Genomic DNA, 27358 nt, shown 5'->3' on the forward strand with positions numbered 1-27358 from the left:
TTGTAGTGATCGGAGATAAGAAATCAAGTCACATGATGGTGCGGCGTTGTCAGTGATCTAACGTTTCTTGCCCCAAACCCCAACGATGTTTCGAGCCCTTGCACGCAACCCGACGCGACTAGGACGATCCCTTGCGACCCACGCTTCTGCTCCTCTTGATTCCTCCCGCCGGACTTGGTCAAAGCCAGAAATACAAGAACTTTATGATAGCCCCCTGCTTGACCTGGTTTTCCGAGCAGCATCGGTCCATCGCCAGCATCACGACCCCTCGAAAATTCAGCTCTGCACTCTTATGAATATCAAAAGTACGATCCAATAGAGTCATAACAACGAGCACGTCTCAATACTCATCTGTTCAGCGGGAGGATGTACTGAAGATTGTGAGTTTCGGTTCTATTCGCTTGCGACTATTAAACGTTATAGGCTCTTACTGCTCTCAGTCATCGAGGTACTCTACACCAACAAAAGCCTCCCGTCTCGTTGAGCTCGAGCCTGTTCTTGAGGCAGCCCGTAAAGCGAAAGAAAATGGAAGCACACGATTCTGCATGGGCGCAGCTTGGAGGGACCTCGCTGGCAGGAAGCGGGGATTTGAGCGCATTCTGGAAATGGTGAGAGAAGTTCGGGGAATGGGCATGGAAGTTTGCACTACTCTTGGCATGCTTTCACCCGACCAGGCTAAGCAGCTCAAAGAAGCGTAAGTAACGTTTTCTTCACTGTACACCCTGACTTGGTTTAAACTCCTTGCAGAGGGCTTACAGCTTATAACCATAATCTGGATACCTCGCGGGAGTACTACCCTCAGGTTTGTCATTGCCCCTAGTTAGACCCGGCCGTAGGTCATATCTGTTCCCAGGTCATCACCACTCGCTCGTATGATGAAAGATTGGACACCATCTCAGCAGTTCGTGACGCTGGCATCAGTGTGTGCTCTGGTGGTATCCTCGGCCTGGGAGAGTCGGACTCAGACAGAGTAGGCCTCATTTGGGAGGTCGCAAAGTGCGTTTTCATCGGATCCGGGTGCAATGCAGTCAAAGCTCACTTCAAATAGCATGCCTGAACATCCAGAGTCTTTCCCGGTGAATGCGTTAGTTCCAATTGAAGGAACACCGTTAGAAGGCAACGAAGTGCGTTTTGCGACATGCCGCTCGCTCTCGTTTTTCTGACTTCTACAGCCTGTAAAATACCATATTCTGTTGAGGACGATCGCCACAGCGCGTATTGTGCTACCCAGCACCATCATCCGGCTGGCGGCAGGTCGAAATACATTGGCTGAATCTGAGCAGGCCATGTGCTTCATGGCCGGGGCCAACGCAGTCTTCACAGGCGAGCAAATGCTGACCACTCCTTGTGAGTCTTTCTTTTTCGTTTGAGGCCCCCAATGCTTACATGTTACTAGGCTCCCCTTGGGATGAAGTAACGCGTTTCTTTCCGCGTTGATGATCTGTAATTGACTTTTCTCGATAGGACAAGAGTATGATGGGTCGCTGGGGTTTGTCTGGTATGCAAAGCTTCGCAGAAACACGTTCAGAATCGAAGCAACAGCCACAATTAGAGATACAGCCATAGATTTTTTGTTATTAGTTCGCATTTGTAGATCCCGTGTCACGTTTCCCATCACACATTCCTTCTTGCACCATGTCCACAAGCAACAAAAGACGCGCCGAAGAAGACTTGAATCCACAGAAATATCCAGCGCTTCCTTTGAGCGACTCGGCCCTGTGGTATTATCCTTCGCTCGGCGCTGAACATGACAATGAAGACGACGGTCAATGTTGCCCCAGTTTCAAACGATCGCCTCTGCCTTCCTCATCATTTTACAGACGACGACGTTCAGGGAAACTGGGGGAACAAAGGGCGCCGAACACGTTGGTCCAGGAAGGGTAAAATGACTTCTTGGGGACCGGGAGAGGGCAACTGGGAGGTGCGTGTTGATGAATTCGCCTACCACGAATAGCTCACATATATATAAACCAGGAAGAAGAGCATGCTCGAAAGCGTATGCGACTACTCCTCCCAGAAAGTCGTTCCCCGTCACCACCAACGCTGCCGCATTTGGAACGAGCCGTGTCCCCTCCCTTCACAGCACCTTACCCACCTCCCAATGTCCAACACACCAGCTATACCGCATTTGTTATGGATAAATCCATTACACAAACGTTTCGGTCGGGTCTACTTGACGAACTGGAGCAATCAACAAACGAATTGGTTGAAGGCGAGAGCATATTGCGGCGTGCAATGGGCCGACTTTGGCAAGTCCTACGAGAAGAAACGGACGGTGGGAGTGCACCAGTTATCATTCCAAAGCGAGAAGATGACGAGGACGATTTGGATGAGGTTGCCAAACGGGTCGCACGCGCTCCCGATTTGACGCCAGGTGCCCATAAGCTATTCCTATCCCAAACGGAAGGCCCGCCTGTCCAAGAACCCTCTCATTTCACCACTCCAATATTGCAACAAAGGGACAACCTGGAGAAGTCGCTTGCCACTCTACGGGAGCTTCAAGACGATGGTAGAGAGTACACAGAGAGATTAGAGGAAATAAGGGAAGGTTTGGGTGATGTGAGGGCACAACGCGGTGTCGTTTGGACTTGGATTAGGGAACACGCAATGGAGGAGTTGCAGAATTACATTTCAGAGTACGAGTAGTTTTTGTTTTGTTGTCACCAGATCAATCGTCTCCACAACTCCGCGTCGAGTGGCTATCTCACTTTCCTTCCGCCATCAAGCATGGCACTCCCAGACATCTCCCTTCTATCTCTGTCTGATGACCCAGGCGGCCCTTCCAACACTCAACAACGATATGCCGACAAGTATTTGCAGTACTTGCGATCGCTGCCTTACACAGTGGAGCCAGAGTCTAAAATCCTCGAATTGCTCGACTTCATCGTTCTCCGTCTGACACAGGCCGTCTCAGCACGAGACTATGAGGTCTGTAGCCTCGTTGACCCGTATTCTACTGACATCTGCTAGGTCGGATTCCTTCAATGGGACACGATGCTAACACATTGGAGCATGCTTAAATATGAGCTGCCCAAGGTAAAGCACAAGCCTCGACTTCTCTCCCTCTCATATGATCGCCATAGGAAACGCGTGTCAGACTGGCCAAAATTTATTGGCATCTCTCGTAGGTGTCCTCCCCAGTCTTTGTTTTGGTTCACCCTAAAAAAACCAGTGTCTTGCCTGGAGCTCCTACTCCAGTCATGGCAGCAGCAGCCGACGGATTCAAAGCGCTCACATCATCGACCAAGAAAATATCCATTAAGGACATGCGACTGCCCTGGCGCCCCATTTTCGACATTCTCTCCAAAGAAATGTTCTTAACGCGCCGACAGTTTGAATACACGTAGGCAACCAATTGTTACCACCATTTGTTTTTTCAATGCTTGTAGACAAATTCCTTGGGTCATGGGCTACATCGCTGCCAACTCTCGTCGATTCTTCCATCCTGCGGCCATTAATGAGATGCTTTCCGTATTCGTACCACTCATTAACGGTACCGACCTAGATGTGAGTACTTGCCAAAAGCAGCTCTATGCCACGTTCATTTGTCACCACAGTATATGCTAGCGGCGCAATTCTACATGCTCAACTTCCTGCCGATTTCCCACCCACAGAGCTATCTCCCTATGCTGTTTCGCCTATGGGAGAGCGTGAACTCGCATCAATTCGATGAGCGGATGCTCGACTTTCTGGCGAACGTAACCGAACTACATGTAGCCGCCGATGTCAGCGATCCTCGCCACCTTGCCGAAATACCAGATGACGCGAAATCAGAAGGCGAATCCCGACCTCAGTGGAATGAAGATGATATACGTCCTGGGCCTGGCCAATGGACCGGAATCTATCAGGACGTTGGAATATTCACCGAGCAGGATTGGAGTCTGATGTGAGTGCTTCAATACCTCAACATGGACTTGTACTGAGTTGTGCGACCATAAGAATGTTCAAGTGTCTCAGCTCGATGGAAATCGGTCTCGCTGATGGAGGCTCTCTTTCAACTGGTTCTTCAGCCGATCGTTTCGTGGCAGCGGAAATTGGCCGGCTGCCGAAGCCCGAATGGAGAATCGGTACGTTCATTTTCCCGTATTTTTTGATCCCCGTGAATAGCTAATGATTCAATGTAGAATCTTTGGCTCGCATTATTGTCTACTCAATGGCGCCAGATGGTGTCCCAACACCTCCGTCAAATGCACCAACCCCAATGTTCACGCCCCTTCCCTCTGGGATGAACACTCCTCAGATTCCGACAAGTAACTCGATACAGGACTATCTTTCGGCTCCCCTCGCACGAAGAAACGGAGGAATCACCACCTCAAAGTATCACACATATCTCGCTGGTTCAAAGTCGCTCGACTCCTTGTCGCGCGTTATTGCATCTCTGGAAAACTTCTTCCATCCTTCCAATTCGGGGAATTTTACTACAAGTGTGAGCTGTGTTTCACTGGTGGTGCATTCGAAAAATTAACTTGGCCCCAAGCTGGCGGCTTTCATCAAATACGTTGCCTATGACTTCAATAAACGTAAGCTGACCTGCTGTTTTCAGTCAGACGCTGAAGTACAATAGGTTGGATGGAAGAACAACAACCTGACTGTAAAACACCCAGGGTAACTAGCCCATTATTACTATTCGATGTCCATGTTGAATGTCATTTTAGAACCGACGTCTCACCAGACAAATGCGCCGTGAACTTGTCAAGACCCTACGTACTGTTGCTCTCCTCGCCATCTTCAACGAGGATTCCACAGTCGTCAGCAATATCCAGTCATGTCTCAAGTCTATGAGCGTAATGGAACCAGACTTGATTGTTCATCCGATATTAGAGAGAGCAGTGCCAGCTCTGGAGACGCTGGTCGAAACTCAGAGAACGATAGCTGTTATAAAGGCTCTTGGAGCCATAGCGCCTGCCATTGTTTCGCGCAAGGTGTACTATCCTGGCGCAAAACATCTGGTGCCTATACTGCAAATGCTTGAAAATGGCATTGACATCAATGACCCAACCAAAACTGTATATAAGCATGCTCTACTTGAGAAGAGCATAGGAGCTAATGATCGCAACAGTTGCATACGACACAATTTTTGGTCGAAATTTCGCAGTGCATCATGTTTTCAGACTCCACTCCAGAACACCAAGACTCAGAGTCAATGTCAAGGACAACAGTTCGCCCTTCGCTCATTCCTGCTTTCTCTCTCGACGAAGATGATGATACGGAATTTCCTCGACTATCAGACGCAGAAGAGGATGCTTCGCTACAAGTTTGTGCTACTCATTGAAGCATTTGTACGTCTCTCACCAGGTTATTAAAAGGACACAACAGGCAGCTTCGCCGACTGGGTATCAAGTTTCATTCGTCGCGTGTACCTGCTCCAGGAAAGTCTTCCTGATGAAGGTGGAGGTTCTTCAGAAGGTCCATTCTTCCATGATAGATTCCGTCACCTACTCAACGGAAGTACATCAGTTGACACTGTGGATGCTGTCGGTCGTGCCTGTTCAGCCATCGTAGCTCATCTTTCCGAGCCGCTGTACGATTTGGTTTTGAATATGGTCTACGATTATGTCAGCACTCATGTTCGAGCCAATGCTGTTCGGTAATTCCCAGTTCTCGCGGTTATCTCTCAGTTTATACGAATACTTTTGTCCAGGGGCATCCATCTTCTTGTCGAGTCACTGGCGAACGCCTCGCCTGCCAAGGCACATTGATTGCTTCTCTGCAGTTTATTGCTGATTCCCACCTCTTAGTGCATGGCCAAGTTCTTTCCTTTGTGCGAGAAACAAATCAGGCTAGAACTCGAAAACGGAGCAAGCTCTCTCCGGACCACAGCTGCGTCGTCGCCTCTTCCCAGTGACGCAACCCTTCATTGGCGTCAGTCTACTTTGCTCGCTTCATTTCCTTGTCACATGTATCGTAGACTTGGCTATCCTAAGGGGCTGCGTCTACAAGTAAGTGATCCATGGCTCGTTGTCCTCTTTTTTGACGCATGAACAGCGACGGAAACGCGGTAATTATCTCTCATCACACCACACGTGACCGTTCACCCCAGCGCAGATCCTTCCCTATCAGGACCGTCTCATTGATTTGCTATGTTTACTTCACGAGCATTGTCGATCGAACAGAGGCTTTACATGGAGTGCGAAACTGCTCAGTGGTTCCCTCCTTACGCTCACGCACACGTACCCTCTCGAGAATAAGTTCGTGAATCAAGACGAATGGGACTCGCCAGAATTCCGCAAAAACCACCATCTGTATTGGGGCAAAGTTTATAAAGTGGAGGATGTCAAGGTATGCATGAACTCCGTTGGTGTCGCATGTGCAACGGTGATCACACACTCAACAGATATCCTGGCACGTGCCAAACGCAAAGGAAATTGATTGCGCACTTCGGATGTTCAAGAGAGTAGTCGAGCCAACGCTGGATACTCTCGAACAACTCCTAAATCCTGGTTTGTGTGCGCTCAATCTGGCGTTAACTAGCGTAACTGTTCTTTTAGATACTGTGCGCAATGCTATTTGGTCCAATGACTTTTGCAGGCACATTTCGTTTGTCACGAATGCGTTCTCCGGCATACCCACCCTTTTCCAAGACGTATTCGACGAGAAGGCATTGCGTAAAGCTATGGAAACCAGCGACATACTGTGGGCCTTCTATTTCCGTAAAGTAGCGATGACTTGAACGTTGTTTAGCTGTGAAATCAACGAAATGATGTAGGTCTCCCCACTGTTTCTCACGTTCACATTATAATCGACCACTAGCGGAGTAATTGAACCTATAGAATCTGGATTCGTACTCACCGATCCCACCGATCCTCGCTATGCATATATTTCCTCCTTGCGTCGTCGTTTCGGAGAGTTTTTGCATAATGCTTCCCGTTCGCTCACTCAACAGGGAGAGGAGAACACAGTTGATGCCGTTGAAATGCTGGTGCGTTTGTTGTTTGCCTCTAGTGTGGGCTCATCTACTTCAAGCTTGATGGCATTCGGTCCTTTATGCTGGACTATGGCGATGGCCGGGACGGATATCATACCAACGAGAAGAAATATGCAGCAGGTTCGTTGTAACCCGTCTACTACATACGCGACATCCACTCATGAAGCTAAGAGAAAAACATTGCAAGACACTTCGCAAAGCAAAAGGAATGGCCGAGATCAGTCTGGATAAGACGGGCAAGGTTTTACCATTCAGCAAGGTTGCATTGGAACTCCGCGGAGCGTTTGCGTGGTCCACTTGAAGACCTCTTAATCGATGACCTGGTTGAATGGTCACTTTGGAACTACGCAACCATCCGATCGTGTGTCTCGTTTGCGATCAACTCCAGACATCCACTCAACCAACAAATAGCTACGGACAGTCAATCCTCGAGTCTATATGCTCTCTGTATGATGGAGTTCGACAGCGCACGCTTCCCACACTTTACAAGGCCTTGGATCCTGGCACTGATGACGATAGAATGAAAGGTAATTGATTATTTCTATACCCTTCAAGTTCTTATGCTGAACCTACATTGTTAAGGCGCACTATGGACGCTGAATTTGGTCTCATTTGGCAAGTATGCTGCCTCGGAGCTCCTCCTTGCACCAGAATTAGTCCAGAAACTCTTCTCTTGTCAACATAACGAGAAACCTTCCATTCAGGATGCCGTCTCTACCGTGGCGGAAAATTGTTCGTGAGGTATCGCTTTTTTCGAACATCATTGATTCTTGATAGGTCTCAACAACCTACCGGAGCCTTGCTTCCTTGCTTACGATATACCGACTCCCGAACTCGATGCGGTCCTCCCAGTGTTTCAACCAGAACAGCTATCGATCATTCGCAGCTGCACAGAAAAACGAAAAGAACGGGTGGCGCTCATGAATCGACGGTCTTACGAACTTGTGGGTATTTTATGTTGCCCTGCAGCTGGTTCTGACAACGCGACAGACTGAAGCCATCTTAGCGATTGGCAACAAGTCCTCGACTCATTGGAAATATGAAATTGGTGCGCTTTATTCCTGTTTTTGTCTAGAGAGGCTGACCTACGTCTATGAAGCTGCGGTGCGATGCCTGAGAACCATCATTCGCCGAGATGTAGCTCAAACTCCTGAGCAAATTCGTTATTTCATCAGCAAGACGAACGATAGCAATCCCAATATGCGCTATGTGAATTTAACCCACTTCTCCTCCAACCTCAGTCTGACTGGTCGTGATTTAAGTATTCGCAACGATCGGCCATGAAAAGTCTGAGGAATCTCAAGATCAAGACATTTGCTCGTAGTCCTAAAGACCTTGCACTCGGACGCAACCATAATCCGCTTTGTTTACGCCTTCCTGTAACACCGACCCATCAATTCACCCATCAGATATTGCACACCTTGACAATTCCACCAGACCTCTCTGACGTGAATTTGCGATTCTTAGACAAAGACCCTCTGCCTGGTTGGCTGACCTGGCCAACAACCATTGCACTATACAAGCCGCCACATCCAGAAGTACGTGTTGGCTGTGTCATGAAGTCCATTCTCACTACCGCCAGAAATCAACATTCTTGCCTTGGGATAACGAGGGGGCCGGGACTGTTGCAGTCGTGCGCGAGATCGCAATGACTGCGTCATTTTGGGAACAGCTGTCCACATTTTACTCCGAAGAAAACAGCGAAACAAATATCAGTCTTGATAATGGTATGTCGCATGAAATCGTATTCCCTGTGCAACGACAGATTAATGGTCCCCAAGTTTCCTACATCAAATCGATCTGTAAGCAGGATATGCCTGAATTTCTCTCTGCTTATCCGAATTCACGTAGTCCAACTGCTGGAAGACGAGCCATTTGAGGTGCTTGAACCAACTCTTGTCTCACTTCTTTCAGAGAAAGAGCCCGACAAGCAGCGAGCGTTGGCTGAATTCCTGGCTGGTCTCATCGGAGGTTCGGTCGAATCACGTGACTAATACTTTCGGCTAATTCTTTCCAGGATCAAAACACTGGCCTCTGTCGAAGCAAAGGTAGAATCTCGAGATATTATTTATGCGGTTAATGTCTTTGAAGGAAGCTTTGGGACTGGTTTAAACCCGTAATGGCGAAGATCTTTAACGAAAACTTGAAAACGGACACCATCACCATTTGGGAGTCGTTCCTTGCGGTATATATGACTAACGTTTTTGTGGGTTTTACACCGCTCTAACATCGGTTGTAGTACCTGTTCCACAATAAAGACCCACGGTGAGCCATACATTCCAGTAGTGGTCTAATGCTGATGTTTTTTCTAGGCGACTACAACCACTTGTGGACCATATAATGCAGCTTTGGCTGACCATGGACTTCCAACCTGAACTAACTTTTGATGCGACCAAGATCTTATCTATCTTTAAAGCATTCTTCCAGGAACTAAATTGGAAGTTCACATGTTCGTGCTCTACTTTCGCTCTCCTTGTTATTGTTGAGCTTGTGGGCAGCATGGATGGATCCAGTTGTTGAGCGATGTTGGAAGCAGCTGGAAGTAAATGAACACGAGGAGGCACGTCAATGCCGGCGGTCTTTTCATCGTATTGACTTGAGCTAGGTTCGCAACCATATCGCCGATGTCCTACTTTTCGCAAGTATCATCAAGGCACGCCCAGCTCCTTCTGAGCCAACCACCGAAACGTTTGTGAGAGAGTGCCGCGTTTTGCCTGCTGACCACGACATCATGGGCATGCGAGGACAATACCACCGAGACAAAATCTTGGCACTTGTGCAAAAGTTTAGTGGCTGGAGAGAAGAGCGGATTCCTGGTGTCCGCGCCTTCCAATCTACATACGACCGGTAAGCGACTGATGAACTCATGAGAATGGCAGTCAACTCTCTTCGCAGAATGGGCATTACCATTTGCACGTTCTTGTTCGAACACCTCCTGGAGCCCTCTGCGATTGCTGTCTTTGACTATATCGTTCCATTAATGCCCGAACTTTTCCGGTTCACAGAGGTCAACGACAACGAGGACCTGGCCACACGAGGCAATGATGTCCTAGTGCAAATGTGTGGGGTTAACCCTCCCCGCCAACTCATCAACCCGATTATCGATGGCATATTCGACACGATACAAAACTCCCCCGTAAAGTCCTTCCAGAACTATCTTGCTTCGGCTCATCAAACAATAGTCGTGGAGAGTGCGGCTCAAAGCGCTACCCCTGGTTCAAGGTCCAAACGCGCCGATTTCTTGTATCCTTTTTCTGACCTGTCATAGTATTCTATTTCCGCCAAATGCCGAGAATTAGCGAGGGCAAGGTGCTCGAAATTCTCGAGGAAAGAAGGCGTCTCTACCTACCCCATACCAAAAGATCTAAATTAGCCTTTAGGTCTTATCGAGGTGTCTGGACGACGAAGTAGTTGATGTTCGTGAAATGGCAGCAACGTATAGCTCTTGTTTAGCACACTTTAATTTGCTGACGTCTTTCACAGAACACTCTCTGGTGTTCTGCGACTGTCGCCTCGTCGTCATATTCTCACACTCCGAGTAAGCCGTCTATTAGGCCCATTATCTTAATTCACACTTTCCGTAGGATCGTTTCGTTCAACTGATACGAAAGAGTCATCTGCCACCACGAAGTGACCCATCGTATGCCCGTAGCATTCGACAACGACATGCTGCCATCCTAGGGGTTTGCGCACTGGTGGAGAGCTCACCCTATACTGTAGAAAAATGGACCCCAGGTCTGCTTACGGACATCCTGGCAGAGCACACATACGATCCAGTAGGTCCTTTCCCTATAGAGGCAACTTGACTCCTAAGCTCTTCACAGGCCCCGATTTCAACCACCGTCCGTAAGACGGCTCGGAATTTCAGTCGAACACATCGCGATACCTGGCACGAGGTAATGTGAACCATCTATGGCAGTAGTCGGCCAACTCAACGAGTATCCAGGACTCAGCAAGGTTCAACGAAGATCAGTTGGCGGCCTTGAGCACTCTTCTGACTGGATCGTCTTATTGTGCGTCCCTATTAGCACTTGACTTGGCTTGAATTAATGTTCCCCAGACGCTTAATATTTAGACAACAACAGTACGTGTCCAGTTCCATTTCCTAAATCTTGGGTTTAGATTCGACCCAGGCAAATAATAATCCACGGACTAAATTTCAAACTCATGTAATAACTTGTAATCGGCAGCTCTGGCTGGGGCTGATGGACTGTACGGCTTGCGTTTTCTAAGACCGCGATGACAACCAAATTAGAATGAATGGATGGGGCAAACCTTTCTCCTGCAGCAACTGATGGAAAGGAACCAAATAGATCCGGATGTTTGGGGAGAGGCGATTCGCTAAAAACGTTGGTTGAGCTCCCGCCTGTTTCAGAAGTAGGCTGCGTACGTGAAGTAAGGATGTTGTTGAGCCTCTTCTGCGGTGATTCTCTGTTCAGGGTCATAGCTCAGCAGTGACATGAGCAAATCGAGGCCGGCTGTGGTCAGATATGGAAATTTTTGTCGGAATTGCGGCGGTTGAGGGGAGGGCAACAACAATGTTTTTGCCAAGGGCAAAGCAGCATAGTCGGGCCAAGAGTTTGCGGTGGGCGGTCCCAGCAACTTGAATATCATGGCCAAGAGCTCCGTTTCACCCTTAGCTTGGAACAGAGGCTCTTTCAATATGAGCTCTGCAAAGATGCAGCCCACCGACCACATATCAATGGCTGTCGAGTAAGTGGTTGCACCAAGCAAGATCTCAGGCGCGCTTAATGATGCTCACTTTCCGGTCAACTACGAGAAGGGACAAACGCACCGATACCAGAGGGTCACCACCAGTTGTGTTAAACCACCAACACCAACAGGGTCGCCGTAGCGACGTGCCAGCCCAAAGTCAGCCACCTTAATTGTGCCGCGGTTGTTCATGAGCAGATTGCTTGTCTTCAGATCGCGATGCAAAATCCAGTGTGAATGACAGTGGCCGACAGCAGACAATAGTTGTAGCATCAATGTCTTGATTTCGGACTGGAGAAAGGGAGCGGGCATCATGGTGAGCAGTGACTTGAGGTCGTGCTCGATGAAGTCCATTACAACGAAGACCCTTTCCACGGTGATAATATAGTGCCGGTCGTCTTTGCGGAGCTTACTCACTGAGTCAATGTGTCCCCAACAACAACCTCACGGATTCCGACAACATTTTCATGTCTGCAGGACATGAGTGCATTCACTTCCCGGAGAGCAGTTATTGGGAAGCCATTTTTCTCTTCATCGAGTTTGAGCTTCTTGAGAGCGACGATTTCGCCTGTTTCCTTGTCGCGGGCGCGGAAAACAACGCCATACGAGCCCTCCTCAATCTGGTTCAGTCTTTCGTAGGAATATACGGAGCGAGAGGGCGTGATGGGTGGGTGGTGGGTTCTGGGTGGAACGAATCGACTGTAATTGTCTTCTTCTTTTGCCCTGCGCTTCTGAGGTGGGCCGTCAAGGTCATCGCTTTCTTCCGTTGTGCGCTTGGGCATAATCCCAAGCGTTGGGTCACGTGCCAAATGATGATCGCGGCTTGCCCTTGTTTTCGAGAATGAACAAAGGCAACATATATAAACGGTTGCCTGCGCTTCGCCCACTCTCATATCCGCCATGATGCTCGCCCATGACCGCCTGGCCTCCAGGGGCGATTCATCTTCCATATTTTTCCGCACTCTGTGTGCCGGATTCAAACCACCACTTCAACAGACCCTACCCATTGAACCCCCGTCCATTTGTGAAGAATTACCAGTGGAATGGTCAAGACCAGAGCCTGCAACTTCCTCGGCCCCTCGTCGAATGAAATCACTTCCCAAGAACATCCCCCGAGAGGTGCTCACAAAGCAAATATATCATCCGACGAAGAAATGGGAGTGGACATCGGGACTTGCCTTCAAAGACACTGAGCCTCGCGTCCCCCTTTCTTGTGAGTCATCATCGCCAATTGCCTCTTTTCCCTGCGATTGAAGCTATGGTAGCTGGGACAATGTGTTCTGCCTTCATCCGAACTGGTTTAATCGGCGATCGCCCTCTCCAATACGTATCTAAACTGTACGTGGTCCCTCAACCCTGTGCATTTCTGCTCATTTGCGCTCATCAGTTGGCTCACCAATGCCAAATGGCAGGGATTCTTTTCTGAGGTTTGTCGCGCATAGTCTGTGAATTTTCTTAGCAGCAGCTAATAGCCTTCTTCCAGCTTGCCCTCTACAAAGTCCAGCTCAAGTCCCTCCAAGGCCGCATAGTACCGTCTATCATCAACGTCTATGCCACTGTGGGCGCGATTGATGTTGCAATGGAGCCCCCACATCATTCGTTCTGGGTTGAGGCCTCGGCAGATATGCCCAATGTTCTCAAGAAGCGATGCATTCGTGCCTACGAACAACTTCACACTGCTGGGGTCCTCCACGGAGATGTAGAGCTCCGCCACATGCTCATCGGAGGTGATGCTCGTGTTACCATCATCGACTTTCAAGAAAGCAGGGCGCTCATTCCGAATCCTGCGGTCAAGCTTGGCGCCGCCACACCCGCCCAGATGCAGCTGGAAATGCGGAAAGTCAAGTATCGGCTTGACTACCAAGGAGCACGTGATCTTGAGGACCAGAAAGTTATGCGTAGCAAACGTCTCGCGCGTCGAAATGCGACTGGCAGCCGCGAGCCCCCCTCGCAAGATGACATTCTCAATCCACCGGTTAGCATAAGGGACTGGGAAGGAGAGTGGCATGCACCTCGACCGGACCCACAAAGATTCGTCATGCCAGGTCAGAGCACTGAAGATTTGGAAAAAGCTGTCGAACGTTTCCTTGATATCCTCGAGAAGTTGGAAGAGGAGGGCGATCCAGAAGATAAAGAATCGTTGCCTCCAATACGCAAGAAGTCCCCCGAATTCAAACTTCCTGCCCTTCCTATCAAAACTTCGAAGCAAACGCCGCCTGCACCACCTAGACCACCGAAGCGAAAGGCTGAACATAACCCTGACAATCAACACAAACGTGCAAAGAGCAGTTACAATTCCCAGCCACGTAATCCTCCTCCTCCTGGACCTCCCCCACCGATCCGAGCTCGCGATTTTGCGTCGCACCCTTCATGGAAACCAAAACCAGCTCTGCACCCTTCCCCACCCACAAAGCGAAAGCGGGATCCAGATCTGGATCTTGGTTTGGAAGAGGAAGAAGACCAACGGCCATCCAAACGTGTTTCGACAGAAATTGACCCAAGCCTCTGTCCCCATTCGACGTCCACATTGTCTGTTGCCAGAATTCCACCGAAAGCGGCATCCTGGAAGGACGATTCGTCTCGAATATCGGTTCCTAGTATATTCAAGTGGATCGAGAACATGTGGCGTGTCGTATCTTAAGTTTTTCTTTTAGTGCATGTTTATTCGTATTCAGCGTTTCGAAGCCCTTTCTTCTTCCCATACCTACAAAAGGCCTGAATTAATAATGTGTGACATTGGAATAAAAGAAGACCTGCCTCGAAAAATCGACGACGGTTGCTAACACGGACACCACGACAGCTTTTGAGACCCAAAGTTGTCAGGAGCACACAGCCGTCGAGAACACTGAAGAGGCCATCACCTGCAAAAGATGAACAAGATGATTTGGTCAATCAAATCCGTACTAGTCATTTTGGTCTCGGCCACTTCCAGCCATCTGAGTGAAGCACAAGACGCAAGGAAAGGCGCAGCGTCGTCGTCGATACCCGTATTGTTCAGCAACAATGTTTCCAGCCGTGATGGTGCCTCCGCCAACTCGTCGTCAGGGACGAGTGGAGCAAGATGCTGTGAACGTAGTCCGGGGATGCTAGACAAGTTTAACCACTGCAATTCAAAATCCTGTTAACGACCGATAGCCCCGCGTTGTCACAACCAACCTTGCAATTTCTGCCCACAGCCGCGATGAGAGGGCCAAGGGAGGAAGACAGCTTGGTGTTTCCAACGAGACTCAAATTTGTGAGCATTTTCAACGATTGCAGATGTGGGATAAATTGGAGGAGAACTGAGTCGGTCAACGTCATTGAAGAGTCAATGGCAGAAATTGAACGTGGACTGGCTCCGAGGGCACCCAGTGCAAGGGAAGTAAGTGAATTGAGTTGAGGAAGCAGCGACAACAGCTCCGGATTTGGAATGGACGTCGACGTGAGATAGAGCTTCTCGAGGAACGGAAGAGTGCCTATAGATGTGCCTTGGAATGGGTGTCGTACAGCTGTGAATGAGATGTCTAGACGTCGGAGGGCTGGACAACGATTTGTAAGGTCGTTCAGCGGCGCCTCCGAGACATTCAATCGGCAAACCTTCAGCGTTAGGAGCTGAGGTAATGTTAAGTCCGGGGAAAGCATCTTCCGGAAGGTTGCGTCGGTCTGAAGGATTCTCAGATTAGTCGACAGAGGGAAGGAATACGTACCCAGTTAGGAATACCAGCTAGTTTGAGTACTGTCAGGGTTTTGTGGCAGGCGAGAAGAAATGGCTGCAGTGCGGCTGGGGTGACTGCAGTATAATTGAAGTTTGCTATCTGCATCTGTGTACATGATTCAGCTGCTTTCATGGTTGCAGGTCCAGCCAGCGAGCAGCCCCTTCTCAGTCGGTGAGAGGTATCCATGAAATTATAAGTCAGCAACAAACCGGAGCACGAGGCGTCTCAGGTTTGGTAGATGGCGAATCGCGTCAGCAAAGGTTTTGTCTGGCACTTTCTTGAACCCGCTAACTTCCAAGTCACGTAGATTAGTGCTCATTCGCTGCAAGGCGCGTATAGAGTGATTATTAACGCCTGTAAGGGACGAATCCAGGGTAAGAGAGTGCCCTCGGAAGAAGTATGTGACGAGGAATCCGTGTGTAAGATAGGTTGGACAGACTTGAGTTAGATCTAAGAGTAGGAGCGGAAGAAGGGTTTCTGGGAGGCCCAAAAGTTGAACAGAAAGTCGTTCCTTCCATAAAGTCTCTCTGTGGTGCAACCGAAGGAAATTTTCGGCGAATACGCGTGATGCAAGGGTGGTCAGTTTTGGAACAGAGGTATATCGAGGGGGACGCGTGCTTGGCGCTGAAGAAGAGGGATTTCCAGCTCCGATAGCTGCCGAAGGATTGTCGTCTTCAGTTGCAGCACCGAACTCGATCTTCGCCCTTTTGCGCGGTGGCATGCTTGTCCGAATGAAAGGGGTTGTGTGACGGCCAATGTGTGACATGTCGTTCAAGCGAAAGACCCCTCAAGGTACTCAACCAACATCGCAGCTTTTCTCCACTGGAATTCCTTCACTCGATGACATACTAGGAGGAGGACTTCCTGCTTCTTGTCTGCTTGCTATTACTGCCCCCGATCTCCATACAGACTATGGGGAATTGGTGCAAAAATATTTTGTTGCGCAGGCTATTGCTTCTCGCCAACGAATATGCGTGGTTGGCGATCTAGACTGGGTAAACAGCTGCATGTGGCTACTATCGACCACCCCCAACGACAACGACGAGGAGTCACGTTCAAGCGAAGACAAAATCAAGATTGCATGGCGCTATGAACCGATGAAACAATTCCAAACGACTGTCGCGTCCGATAACTGCCACCCGTTCGACCTTTCGGTCCGGATACCGTCCACAGTCGTTTCGGAGGCGGTCTCTAGAGGTTTCCTAATCATCATACCGATTGATACGCCCTCTCAATTGCTTCACTCCTTGCACCAACTTCTCGAATCTAATCGCGAACCACTGCGGATATGTATTCCATCGTTGGCATCTCCCGAGTTTGGAGATCCTAACAGCCAAGTGAGTTCTTAACTCGGCCGAGAGCCAGCTGATTTGTTCTTGTAGGATTTGTTGCGCTTCTTACATGGACTTCGCAGTCTACTGCGACAATACCCACACGCGTGTGCCTCGACAAATCTAGTGGCAGAAGCGTCGATGGACGCTTCCGGTTGGAACCAAAAGCTTGGTTGGGTTTCCGACTCTTTGATAACGTTGTCTGCATTTGCAGGTAGGCAACACATATCGCTTCAACTACGATCTTGACCCGCTGATTGTCTAGCTGATCCTGCTTTGGCGGCTGCGTTTCCGGCCCTCCACGGATTGGTACAAATCCACTCTTTACCTTCCCCGAAGAGTCTCGTTTCAGCTAGTGACCGCTTTTCTACACTTCGAGGAGCTGCTGCTGGGGGAGAGAACAATCTTGGATTCAAATGCACACGGAAAAGGTTAATAATCGAGACCCTGCATCTAGACGTAGAGGGTGGAGTGTCTGAGCGTCGGACGACTGCCCCGGCTGTGTCCAAGATGGGAGCGGCAGTTACAATTGAAGTGGAAGACTCCACAATACCCGTTAAGAAAGGAAGGAAGAAAGTTGGGTTCCAGAGCGATCGCCCTGAGCTGTACGACTTTTGATGTATGGTTGGTACGGAGGCGAGCACTTGAATTGTAACGAGTTTGAACTATTAGAGTCTTTTTTTCTGAGTTTGTCCGGAGATGTAATAAGCGAAGTGTGACGACAAGCAAATGATTTGCCGCGTGGTTTGTTGATGAACTTGGGCGACTTGCTGCCTCCCGCAATAATGGCACCTCCCGCCGACCGTAGTTCGTGGATTTCGATGGAGAGCTCGTATGAATCGGAGGAAGACAAACAAAGTCGTGAGTGTGACACACCTTCTCTTGTGATTTGGCTTTGCTCCTGAACCTGTGTCTCTTGTAGCGTCTCTTCTGGCGCCAAACCCTCCTTCGATGGCTTCAAACGCCGCCGTTGTTCTTAACTCTCCCTTGACTGCGGAATCCAACAAGAACATAGCCTTATTCGCTGGCTACACTCGCGAAACCCACTCCTTTGCCCGTCCCCCCAAATCCTATCGACAACAACTCTCCACTACACCCCCCTACCCTTTCCACCGCTTCTTCTGCTTCGACCAGGTCCTCCGCATTCACGAGCAATGGCAGTGCTCAAGCCGACTACAATCACGTCCGTGTCGCGTCAGGCGACCCAGAAGACTCACAAGCAATCGGGATCACCTCCGACTCGGTTGTCCAGCTCATGGAGAGCGAAAACAGGGCCTCCACTGGGGACAACTCACGCTGGTCCGAATCTTACTCTTCTGGCCGGTCGCGCGCGTCGTCAGTCGGGAACAATAGCAATGATTTCCACCTGTCACCTCGACTACAGCAAAAAAAGAGCTACGATATGGGCTGGCAGCGGGCGTTGGATGAACGTGATGAGTTTGGGGCGAGCGAAGAAGAGACGGACGACGATCATCTACTATTGGGCGATGAAGATGACCCAGAGGAGGAAGAACGTACATCTGCCGCTCTAATCGCTGAAGAGGGCCGCGGTCTAATTGTTCATGGCGAGGGTATGAATCTGGCCGACATCCAAGTCCAGCCTGGTATGTCTCACTATTGCCATTTACATCATCACCGCTCACTGTCCCTCAGGCACAACTCATCTTCTCCTGGGCTCATCTAGCACGCCCAACACACTCCCTTCATTCCTTACTTGTGAAATTCCCCCAATAACAACGTCGCTTCTCGCCCTGGACATCTCGGCCAACTTCTTGAATGCCCTCCCCCCTACCCTCGCTCTATGCATTTGCCTCGAGGAGCTTAATATCGCCTCAAACCCTCTCCGCGTTTTGCCGGTATTCTTGGCTGATCTCTTGCATCTTCGTGTTCTCATCGCTGACTCGACCGGCATCAGCACACTTCCCGACACTCTTGTAGATCTGGACAAGCTTCATACGATCAGCATTCGTCGAAATAAAATGCACGCTCTTCCAAGCTGGCTTTCCCTTCTGCCTGTCCTTCAGACACTTTATGTTGATGGAAATCCATTCCAAGGGCCGTGGAAAGCACTAGTGGAGCCGTTACTAGCAAAGGTCCCATTGACGCCCGTCTATCCCCCGTCAACGCCCATGTTTCCACTTCATTCCCCGTCGTCTGATGAGGAGTCCGTAGATCCTAAGACACAAGAGACATTTTCTCCTGACGAAGAAGACCATACCATCACTGCCCGTTCACCAACTGGTCTTGTTCGTACTCGCACAACTCCCAATCGGGCCCATCATCCCATTTCCCGTCAAGAGTCCCAGCCTAGCAATTTCCCAAATCCTGAGGTTCGAAGAATGAAAAGTGCGGGAGATATTCGGAATCGAGGCTTAGGAGATCCTTCGACGCGTCCTCCCCTGCAACCTCTCGGTCCCTCACACTCGAGTTCAAATCTGCTTAGTCAGACCCCTCCTCGCCCTGCCATACAGAAGCGTTATGGTAGTGTCGGGCCTGCAACTATGCTTGACGGGAGCTCAACTCTCAATGCTCCGAGTAATTCTCGAATGCCACTGACGCGATCAATGTGGGAAAATCCAGGCGGAGATGGCGACAGTTCAGTTGCATCACATAATATATCGCCACCGCGAGCTATGGCTATAGATGTTGGGAACAACAACACCATCCGTGCAGGGAAGGAGAAGAGTGGACGATGGGGATTCTTGAAAAAGATGTCAATGGGGAAAATGAAAGTGGACCCACCCTCGCCACGACCTTCTCCCCCCCAAATTCGACATATGGCACCCCCGGGCACGGCTCCCCCAACTACCGACCGTTTTAGCCCTTCCCCTCAAATCAACATGCGGATTTCCACGACTGGCAGTCTCGACGCTTTTACAACTGCCGCAACTCTGCCTCCGCCCACTGTTATGGAAGAACGCTCACCAATCCTCCCGAGTCCTGGTGGTAACCTTCTCCTTCCTCCCACCGCTGCACGCTCTAAACGAAGGAGTTTCCTTCCTATCGACGGCCCACCTTCTCTCAATATTCCGATTCCCGAAGCGTCGTCTTTCATCCCTGGCGTCACCGCAACAAACGACGTTGACGGTACGAGTGAAAGTCCAAGCCCCGTCGCGGAAATCAACTATTCTCGGCGTGAGGAAGAACGTGCACGTGACGCCTACCAACGTGCCCTCCGTTCAGTCATGGCCTACCTCAAGGACATGAACGACCTTGGCTTGTCCCATCAAGCGGGCGGTACAGGAGTTTATGGCGCTAATGGTGACGACGTTCTTCTTCCCAGATCACGACGCCCAACCGGTGCAACTCTTGACCGAGAGGCCTCCATCGCTTCTAACAGCAGTTCAATTGACTCTGGACAGCTTCGTTCGCTCGACTCTCTCAGCGGTGGTCGTTCCGGTAATTCCACACAAACGAATAGTGTCGCAACTACGGACAGTAGCGGCTCCGGAGATGAACGAAAATTCAAGGATGACAAGGGCAAACGGGCTATGGTTGTTCGAGAAATTGTTGTGTGAGTTTTTAGGTGGCTTTATTCTATACTATTTGCTCATAGGCTCGATAGGACGGAACGGACATATGTGAAGGGTTTACAGGAGCTCGTTGACCTGTACATCAAGCCGGGTTCCGCCCCCGTCAACGTGCTAGGAAGTTCGAGCAAGGAGACGGTCGTTCCAGCGTCCGAAAGAAAAGTCATTTTCGGGGGCATCGAATCATTATTTTCTTTCCACAAGGACAGCTTCCTGCCCGCTCTTGAACTTGCAGCGGCACCACTGATGAAGACGAATACGGAACTACAGCAAGCTGACGCTGACGGCCAACTTTCTCTGAACGTCGCCAAAGCCATTGGCAATATGTTCCTCAAACATGCTGCATTCATGAGGATGTATTCGAGCTACATCAAGTATGTCATTGGCCTCTTCTTTCTCTCGCGAGTTCTAATCATTCTGGAAGTAACTTCGACAATGCCGTGCAGCGTGTCAAAAGCTGGTCAGCTCCCACAGGCCCATCGAACGCTACCGCCACAGTTACTCCTTCTACATCCCAACTAGCTGGTCTTGGCTTGACTCTTTCGGCCATTTCGAGCCCCTCTGGCCCTCCAGATGCCGGCTCTGCGGCGGGAATGCCACAACTTACCACCAGTCAGCGAAAGCGCTTACGTTCATATCTCAAACGGTGTCGGATGAATCCGCGCCATTCGCAGCTTAACCTCGAAGGTTACCTATTGCTTCCAGTACAAAGAATACCCAGATACCGTCTACTGCTGGAAGAACTTCTCCGGAGTACACCGCCGACATATGAGTACATGGATGACCCACTAGACCGGTCGCTGGCGGAGATCGCGTTGCTAGCGAACAACATGAATGAGGGAAAGCGGGAATCTGAATCTCGTCGAAAACTCGTGCAGTGGCAGTCACGGATACGAGGGAAATTCCCCAGTCCACTTGTGCAGCCCCATAGGTATCGTATTTGTTGATTGGGACGGTGATGGGATGACTAATCATATGTCAGACGTCTAATTATGGACGGCCAGTTGCTCCTGACGCGGGTCGTGAGGAAAGCAATGGTGTCGTTCGAATCGATCAATGCGCAAGGAGACCCGTGTAATGTCCAGGTCGACTGTCTCGCTCCCGAGCTTACCCCGCGGCCGCTTGTGGGCATACTATGCAACGATTTGCTTGTGTTATGTCGCGATCCTTCAGAAGGGCAAGACCCCAACTCATATGTCGACCTGTGGGCCGTGTTAAGGATGCAAACGCTGCCTCAACCGGCAAGTATCGTCCACGGGAATGCGCTGCGGCTGGTGGACAACAAAGCCATTCTCTATTTTGACGCGCCGTCGCCATCGGACGCGTTGAATTGGTATCGAGGTAAATTTTACACCACCCGATTTCCTGCTGGTTTCCGACGCGTTTTATTAGCTATCAACTTGAACCTTCCGAGGCATTGAGTCTACTTCTGGCCAGTTGCTGTTTCTCCCCCCCCTTAGAGGCCTTAATTGCGAATCTAGCTATTCTGACTGTCTTTTCACCGTAGCATCCCCCTCATTGTATCGATTTCAATATTTAACTCACCCAGGATTATCGCTGCACCAATCTTTTGTAAAAAAAAATGCTATATTCTTTGCACAACTGTCCTACTTGGGTCGAATAAACGCCTCAGACTTTGTAGGGACCATCGAGACCGCTACTCTGAACCTTGTCCCACACCTTGCCCGCTGTACCAACTGCTATGTGCTTGTCACCTTTTCGGAGACCGTCGAGTGTCTTGCTCGTGTATTCGTCGAGAGGCATCCAGAATTTGGAGAGAGCTTCCGTTGTTCCTTGTGCTAAAAAACACCGCTTGGATCGTGACCAGCTATGGTTCAGAGAAATGCATACCGTCGTGAAGCTCTGATTCGACGAGACTTGGAAGCAATGAGCACATGAAAAAAGGGCAAAGGACACATACTCACGGAGGTATGATCTCCAACACGTTGATTTTGGTGTCGGCCAGTTGCACACGCAGCGACTCGGAGAAGCTGTGGAGCGCCGCTTTGGAAGCGGAGTAGTTGATTACCTGGGGCGCGGGCATTAGCGCGAGACCGGAGGTGATGGGGGAGATCCAGGAGGGAAGGCCCTTTTCCTGATGCAGAAAGTGAGGATTCAGTTGAGTGTGTTAAGCATGCCATACACTGAGTGCGAGGAAGTGGGGAATGAACAGCGAGACAAGGGTGACGATGGAGAAGTAGTTGACCGTGAACTCTTGGTGAATCTCTGTTAGACACAAATAAGCATAAGGAAGGATAGTAAGTATGGGCTACGGACCATCGAGGTTGATGCCGCTCTTGAAGTTGTGCTGGTATTGAATGCCCGACGCGAGGATGATAGCATCCAGCTGTACAGTACTTCGTGAGTGGTGAATCAGAATGACGAGTTGAGCCAGACATTGGGGTATTTGGCGAGAATATCAGCCACGTTCTTCTGGAGGACCTCCCGTGAAGCAGCGACATCGAGTTGGACCGCTTCGAGGCCCTGGGAAGCGAGTTCGTCGAGCCGCTCTTGCCGTCTTCCCGCCGCAATGACAGTGGGTTTGCTGGGGAGTGCTGCCAACGGAAGAGCCAGAGCGCGTCCAATGCCAGAGGTGGCGCCGATAACAAGAATTGTTTTCGCAGAGTCGATGGACATCTTCAGCCTTGAGAGAAGAGCGCTTTTCTGTTCTTTTATGGCATGGCGGCGGCCTCGGACAACCCTGGGCAAGGGCGGTTTGTCAGAGTGGGTCGAAGGTTCCGATTTGCCGACTGATTGACTCGAGTTATTCACTCGGAGTGCGAGCGGTGAAAGAAAGAAGTTCGGGCCGTTATCGTCCAGTCACGGGACCGCTCAATGGTCTGTCTCCACCGTCAATCGTGAACACGATCTTCTGACCCTGGCTGGCTAGGATCCCAGCGAACTCAAACAAGAGGGCAACGAGCACTTTCGCGGGCAGCGATGGGAGCAAGCACTCGCCGCGTATCGCACCGCGCTTGGCCGGCTCCCCAAACGACGGAAACTGCCAGAACCCAAGCCTGTCCCGCCAGACGACGATGAGGACATTCAAGAATCTAATCAAGAGGAAGAAGAGCCACAAGAGCTAACTCCCGAAGAGTTGGAACACGCGAAAACGCGTGCAGTGTTGAATGCCAACATCGGTGCTTGCTATGTGAAGCTGGTGCGCTGAATCCTCAACTGAGAGGTCAAATAATACTGAGAGTATATCAGGAAGACCACAAATTAGCGGTCGAAGCCTGCACTGAGGGTACAGCCTGACAAGGATCATTATTGAAACTGAAAGCAACCCTCAGCCCTGTTGGACGATCCAAACTATGCCAAAGCATTGCAGAGACGCGCGGCGTCAAACGAGAAACTTGGCACATGGAGCTCGCTAACCGCAGCACAAGAAGGTAGCTCTTCTGAGTGGTAAAACTCGTTTGCCTCAACACACACGCAGATTACAACACGCTTCTCAAATTAGGCGATCCATCGGTTGAGCGGAGTCTGGCCGCGTTGAAACCACGCTTGGAGGCGGCACAGAAGAGGGAAACAGACGAGATGTTGGGCAAGCTGAAGGGCATCGGGAACAGTATTCTCGGTACGATTGATCAGAGTCCTTGGCCATCTAATCTCTTATCAATGGCCAGGCAACTTTGGCTTGTCGACAGACAACTTCCAGTTCGTGCCGAATGGTGAGGGAGGGTATTCGATGAATTTCACGCGGTAGATTCTTTTGGGTTGCGAAATACTGTAAACCGCGAAGGTGGCCATATCTGCAATTTGCTTTGTGAGTATACTACTACAGAAAATTGGGCTCCTACCCTGGCAACCAGCCTGCCCTCTATCAGACCCATTGGCACTGGCCCGAAATTGCGCGAGTCGCGCGAATTCGCGGGGTTGTCGCCCTCAATCCACATATGCCCCGGTGGAATCAATATACCCTCGCCGGAGGGGTCGAGTGAGACGATATCGCCAGCTAGACCAGTCACGCGCTTACACAAGACGCGTCGTGGGTCAAGCGGGGACCGTACAGTGATGATGTCCCCCCGCTTAACCGTGTCTGGATTCCGTCGAACAGACCACCGGTCTTCAAGCCCAACTTCACCGTCAGCCGCCAGCGTTGGGAGCATTGACGGGCCCGACATTGTCGCAAATGTCCCAAAGTGCGAGAGAAGGTGGAGCGCGGCAGCAGCATTGATCACCTGTAACAAAGGCGTAAGACAGGACAAGAAACGCCAGCAAGAGTTCCGGCCACTTTGAGAGCTTTCAGACCCAAGGATTTGAAGAAACGCGACATTTCGGATAATGCCTTCCAAGTTCCTCCGAGTCAACTACCGGAAGTTGTTGCTGAGCTGTTTCTACCATATGTTTCAACTCCATGTTGCAAGGATCAAGAAAGACTTGCTGCGTGTTGTTTGACGAGCAGGCAGCTGAACAACAACTCAGTGTTTCAGCTCCTGCACAGGGAAAAAAAGGAATACACTTGACTTCAAATTGCTGCGCTTTTCAGATGCTGGTCAGACAGATACGCGTGGAGTCACATTCATCACACCACCCAAACTTGAGCTTTTCTTGTCGCGTCTTGCGCGAGACCAAGTTGTATTTCTGGAAGCCGGTCCAGTAACAAATACTACAAACAAGCTTAGAAAAAAAAATGCAACAAGGTACATGAAGACGAAAGAGAACGCGTAAACGACAGTGGAGTGAAACAACAACAACAAATGCTGCGCGTTCAGATGATGGTACTACAAAAAAAATGAGACTGTGTCCATGGCGTTGAAAACAAATGCGGTGGGCGTCAAGAGTGGGATTGGTTTGATTACATCTACCTGGAATGCGTTGCGAGTTGCGTTAATGATAATTGTGAGAGTTCGATGAGAGAGAAAACAGCATGCGCCATGACATAGAAACATAGGATTTCATGAGGGTGCCCTCTTTCACTCCGGCAAGCCCCCAAAGTAGCCACGCGCATCGACCTTAGAAAAGGCGGTGGTGGGTGTGGGCGGAGCTCCAACTCCAATAAACGAGCGAGTACGGCCTTCGGATCGGAAGGTTGAAACTCGCGGAGTCGTAAGGCTCGGGAACGGCAAGGGACCATTCATGTTGGAGAGGGTCATAGCGGATGGCGTTCGACTCGTCAACGTTGTTGGGGATGGAGGGAATAAAAAGAGCGTCTGAGAGGGCGTAGCCAAAGCCGACGGAGGGTTTGGAGTTTTTGTTTTCAACGAGGTTCGTAGATGAAGAGGAGGAGGCGCTGGTTTCTTAGATTCGGTGCGAGTACGAATGGGCGGAAGAGGCTGCAACAGTGGACGGGGTTTGATGGGAGTCTCGTGGTCGTCGTCCACCACAATCTTGATTGGAGACGGCGGTACAGCAGGCAACGTGACCAGCGGTGTTGGTCTCCGCTTGCCTTTAGTGGTGGGAGGAAGATTGAACGTGGGACGGAATGCACTCGCTGGAGGTGGAAGATTGAAAGAAGTTTTCCACACGGGAGCAGAGGGTGGCAGTCCACCGGGTCTACGGGGAGTAACAGCAGAGTGGACATCGTCTTCTGGCGAGCTTTGTGAGTCGGGCTCGGCACTTGAGCCACGGTCATCGTCGTTGAAGCCACCGCCGATGCCAAGCAATTCTTGCTCCTCGTCTTCTTCCACCAGATCTTCGCTGATGATACTGCTGCCATTTGTCATGTTACTGGCAATTGACCCAGTACGCTTTCGAGATGCATATCGGTTGCGCCATGCAGCACCCATGCCAACACCACCTGAGGATGAAGAGGCAACAGAAGAAGTCGAACTCTTGCGTGCAAGGATACGAGCTTCCATGGCCTTATCCAGATATTGGGCCTCTCGCATAATCAACGAGCTTTGCCGTTGCTCATCTTCGTCGTCGTCAGTCGCATCATCCAGCATCTGTCTCCTGCGACCCCATTCTTCATCTTCGGCGCCAGACTCTGTCCCCGACATGTCTCCGCCGTCGCCTCGTAATTTCTTCTCATAGTCCAACAGTTGATAAATAAGGCTAGAGTGACATGTTATATTGTGGAGAATACCCGGATGAGAACAAAAAAGAACGCACGACATATTCGGTCCCACCCATTTGCTCTTTTCCTTGAGGAAAGTATAAGCACCTTGCATACCCTTGAGAGCCCATATTTCAGAAGGCACCGACGGAGAGCGCTCTGCAGCAGCCCGCATAATCAGGGCAATCATAAAAGTAGCAGATCTTGAAATGCCTAACTGGCAACTGTAAAACCGTCAATCCTCGAGCTGTTTGACAAGACACGACATGACGCACTGGATCAGCACGCCGTCTCCTCGTTCGAGAGCTGCGTCGGTAAACGCCATTGCCTCTGGGAAACCATGCTCCACCAAATTCTGTTGGCCATGAGACCACTGCAGCTTCAAGTAGTGCATGCTGGGTCTCCCGGTTGCAATGTTGGCCGGGTAGTACGTCGAATCTGAGTCATCCATCGTCGTATTGAGGTTAGGAGTCGAGGCAAACCCTCGGAGAGCATTCGCCGGAGCGTTATCAAACGGTGAGACAACCTCCTTAGCGACATTCAGAATCGACTTGATGCCACGCTCTCGCAGTCGTGCCCAGTCCTTTGCATTCTCCTCTGAACCTAGCCAGACACCAGGGATGACTTGGATAGGGCCATCGAGGTAAGGTACAGTAGGAGACCCGTCCTCCACTTTTCGGGTAGTCGCCATAGGGTTTCCAGTTGTTGGCGGGAGAGATATGACCGAGGGTCGTCTCGGTCGCTCCAACGCAGGCGGATCCGGTTGAATGGAACTTGCAAGTGAAGTCGTTGAAGACTGAGCCGATGGTAGGTTAAGTGAGAGTTTTTTCATGTTTTGAAGCGACCTCGGCTTGGACGGACGGTTGAACGGAGGGTAGTCTGCTTCAGAAGTAGAGCTGTCGAGTGTGGAGGCAGAATTCTCGAGGGCTATATGAGGCCGGTGCTGGGTAGAGTCGATAAAAAGGGCTGCGGGAGGCCCACGCTTTATGGGGGGCATAGTGGATATGGCTTATACAACACGCGCAGCGCGACCGTGGAACAAGAGAGGAAGAAGAGAAGAAATCGTCGAGGGAGGTAAGTGGCAAAACCCAACTCGTGACACCACGTCACACATTGTTGTCAGGTACGATTTCTCTCCCATTTTTTCGGCAAGTCGGGCCACG

The 27358-nt window shown here is 50.3% G+C and overlaps 10 protein-coding genes across 10 annotated transcripts; 5 read left to right on the forward strand and 5 right to left on the reverse strand.

The window, feature by feature from the left end:
* Window positions 1–85: 85 nt before the first annotated feature.
* Window positions 86–2646, forward strand: MIND_00456300 (Product biotin synthase; the record flags this gene model as incomplete). The annotated part of the gene is made up of 11 exons (XM_037361375.1): window positions 86–305; window positions 360–380; window positions 424–694; window positions 748–802; window positions 854–996; window positions 1049–1124; window positions 1173–1347; window positions 1397–1413; window positions 1465–1498; window positions 1821–1921; window positions 1975–2646. The coding sequence occupies 11 exons, from the start codon at window positions 86–88 to the stop codon at window positions 2644–2646; spliced, it is 1785 nt and encodes a 594-aa protein (XP_037221667.1).
* Window positions 2647–2727: 81 nt separating this feature from the next.
* On the forward strand, window positions 2728–10993 carry MIND_00456400 (Membrane protein; the record flags this gene model as incomplete). The annotated part of the gene is made up of 48 exons (XM_037361376.1): window positions 2728–2928; window positions 2971–3036; window positions 3084–3124; window positions 3173–3343; window positions 3390–3507; window positions 3558–3886; window positions 3940–4067; window positions 4125–4426; window positions 4478–4520; window positions 4565–4605; window positions 4656–5006; window positions 5060–5254; window positions 5307–5406; window positions 5458–5587; window positions 5642–5690; window positions 5739–5862; window positions 5909–5939; window positions 5986–5998; window positions 6046–6279; window positions 6335–6440; window positions 6489–6633; window positions 6682–6702; window positions 6751–6919; window positions 6964–7045; window positions 7097–7286; window positions 7337–7452; window positions 7508–7657; window positions 7703–7869; window positions 7916–7973; window positions 8025–8134; window positions 8188–8463; window positions 8508–8727; window positions 8777–8896; window positions 8943–8973; window positions 9017–9110; window positions 9165–9190; window positions 9238–9374; window positions 9424–9467; window positions 9531–9772; window positions 9821–10061; window positions 10108–10147; window positions 10194–10234; window positions 10306–10361; window positions 10409–10463; window positions 10510–10701; window positions 10750–10821; window positions 10872–10938; window positions 10986–10993. 48 exons carry the CDS (start codon window positions 2728–2730, stop codon window positions 10991–10993), a joined length of 5943 nt encoding a protein of 1980 aa, XP_037221668.1.
* A 36-nt stretch (window positions 10994–11029) lies between these two features.
* MIND_00456500 (Pkinase-domain-containing protein) lies at window positions 11030–12420 on the reverse strand (the record flags this gene model as incomplete). Its single annotated transcript, XM_037361377.1, has 6 exons — window position 11030; window positions 11079–11153; window positions 11201–11266; window positions 11316–11672; window positions 11721–12005; window positions 12056–12420. Coding segments are annotated over 6 exons (1149 nt in total).
* Window positions 12421–12538: 118 nt separating this feature from the next.
* Window positions 12539–14279, forward strand: MIND_00456600 (Serine/threonine protein kinase; the record flags this gene model as incomplete). The annotated part of the gene is made up of 4 exons (XM_037361378.1): window positions 12539–12851; window positions 12904–12976; window positions 13026–13065; window positions 13122–14279. 4 exons carry the CDS (start codon window positions 12539–12541, stop codon window positions 14277–14279), a joined length of 1584 nt encoding a protein of 527 aa, XP_037221670.1.
* A 20-nt stretch (window positions 14280–14299) lies between these two features.
* MIND_00456700 (uncharacterized protein) lies at window positions 14300–16099 on the reverse strand (the record flags this gene model as incomplete). The annotated part of the gene is made up of 5 exons (XM_037361379.1): window positions 14300–14499; window positions 14543–14741; window positions 14795–15280; window positions 15325–15493; window positions 15543–16099. The coding sequence occupies 5 exons, from the start codon at window positions 16097–16099 to the stop codon at window positions 14300–14302; spliced, it is 1611 nt and encodes a 536-aa protein (XP_037221671.1).
* Window positions 16089–17282, forward strand: MIND_00456800 (uncharacterized protein; the record flags this gene model as incomplete). The annotated part of the gene is made up of 3 exons (XM_037361380.1): window positions 16089–16670; window positions 16716–16878; window positions 16930–17282. The coding sequence occupies 3 exons, from the start codon at window positions 16089–16091 to the stop codon at window positions 17280–17282; spliced, it is 1098 nt and encodes a 365-aa protein (XP_037221672.1).
* A 4541-nt stretch (window positions 17283–21823) lies between these two features.
* Window positions 21824–22990, reverse strand: MIND_00457000 (uncharacterized protein; the record flags this gene model as incomplete). Its single annotated transcript, XM_037361381.1, has 6 exons — window positions 22592–22990; window positions 22472–22541; window positions 22338–22420; window positions 22120–22289; window positions 22046–22071; window positions 21824–21993 (listed from the first exon to the last, which is right to left on the reverse strand). Exons 1-6 carry the CDS (start codon window positions 22829–22831, stop codon window positions 21824–21826), a joined length of 759 nt encoding a protein of 252 aa, XP_037221673.1. The 5' UTR covers window positions 22832–22990.
* Window positions 22991–23029: 39 nt separating this feature from the next.
* Window positions 23030–23903, forward strand: MIND_00457100 (TPR-REGION domain-containing protein; the record flags this gene model as incomplete). Its single annotated transcript, XM_037361382.1, has 6 exons — window positions 23030–23032; window positions 23085–23354; window positions 23405–23441; window positions 23488–23586; window positions 23634–23774; window positions 23824–23903. 6 exons carry the CDS (start codon window positions 23030–23032, stop codon window positions 23901–23903), a joined length of 630 nt encoding a protein of 209 aa, XP_037221674.1.
* Window positions 23893–24473, reverse strand: MIND_00457200 (uncharacterized protein; the record flags this gene model as incomplete). The annotated part of the gene is made up of 3 exons (XM_037361383.1): window positions 23893–23949; window positions 23998–24378; window positions 24432–24473. 3 exons carry the CDS (start codon window positions 24471–24473, stop codon window positions 23893–23895), a joined length of 480 nt encoding a protein of 159 aa, XP_037221675.1.
* A 640-nt stretch (window positions 24474–25113) lies between these two features.
* MIND_00457300 (Dual specificity catalytic domain-containing protein) lies at window positions 25114–27192 on the reverse strand (the record flags this gene model as incomplete). The annotated part of the gene is made up of 3 exons (XM_037361384.1): window positions 25114–26194; window positions 26252–26419; window positions 26471–27192. 3 exons carry the CDS (start codon window positions 27190–27192, stop codon window positions 25114–25116), a joined length of 1971 nt encoding a protein of 656 aa, XP_037221676.1.
* Between the last annotated feature and the right edge of the window lie 166 nt (window positions 27193–27358).

The sequence above is a fragment of the Mycena indigotica genome (genome assembly GCF_014461135.1).
Source record: "Mycena indigotica strain 171206Taipei chromosome Unknown Mind.scaff0004, whole genome shotgun sequence".
Classification (NCBI taxonomy): Eukaryota; Fungi; Basidiomycota; class Agaricomycetes; order Agaricales; family Mycenaceae; genus Mycena; species Mycena indigotica.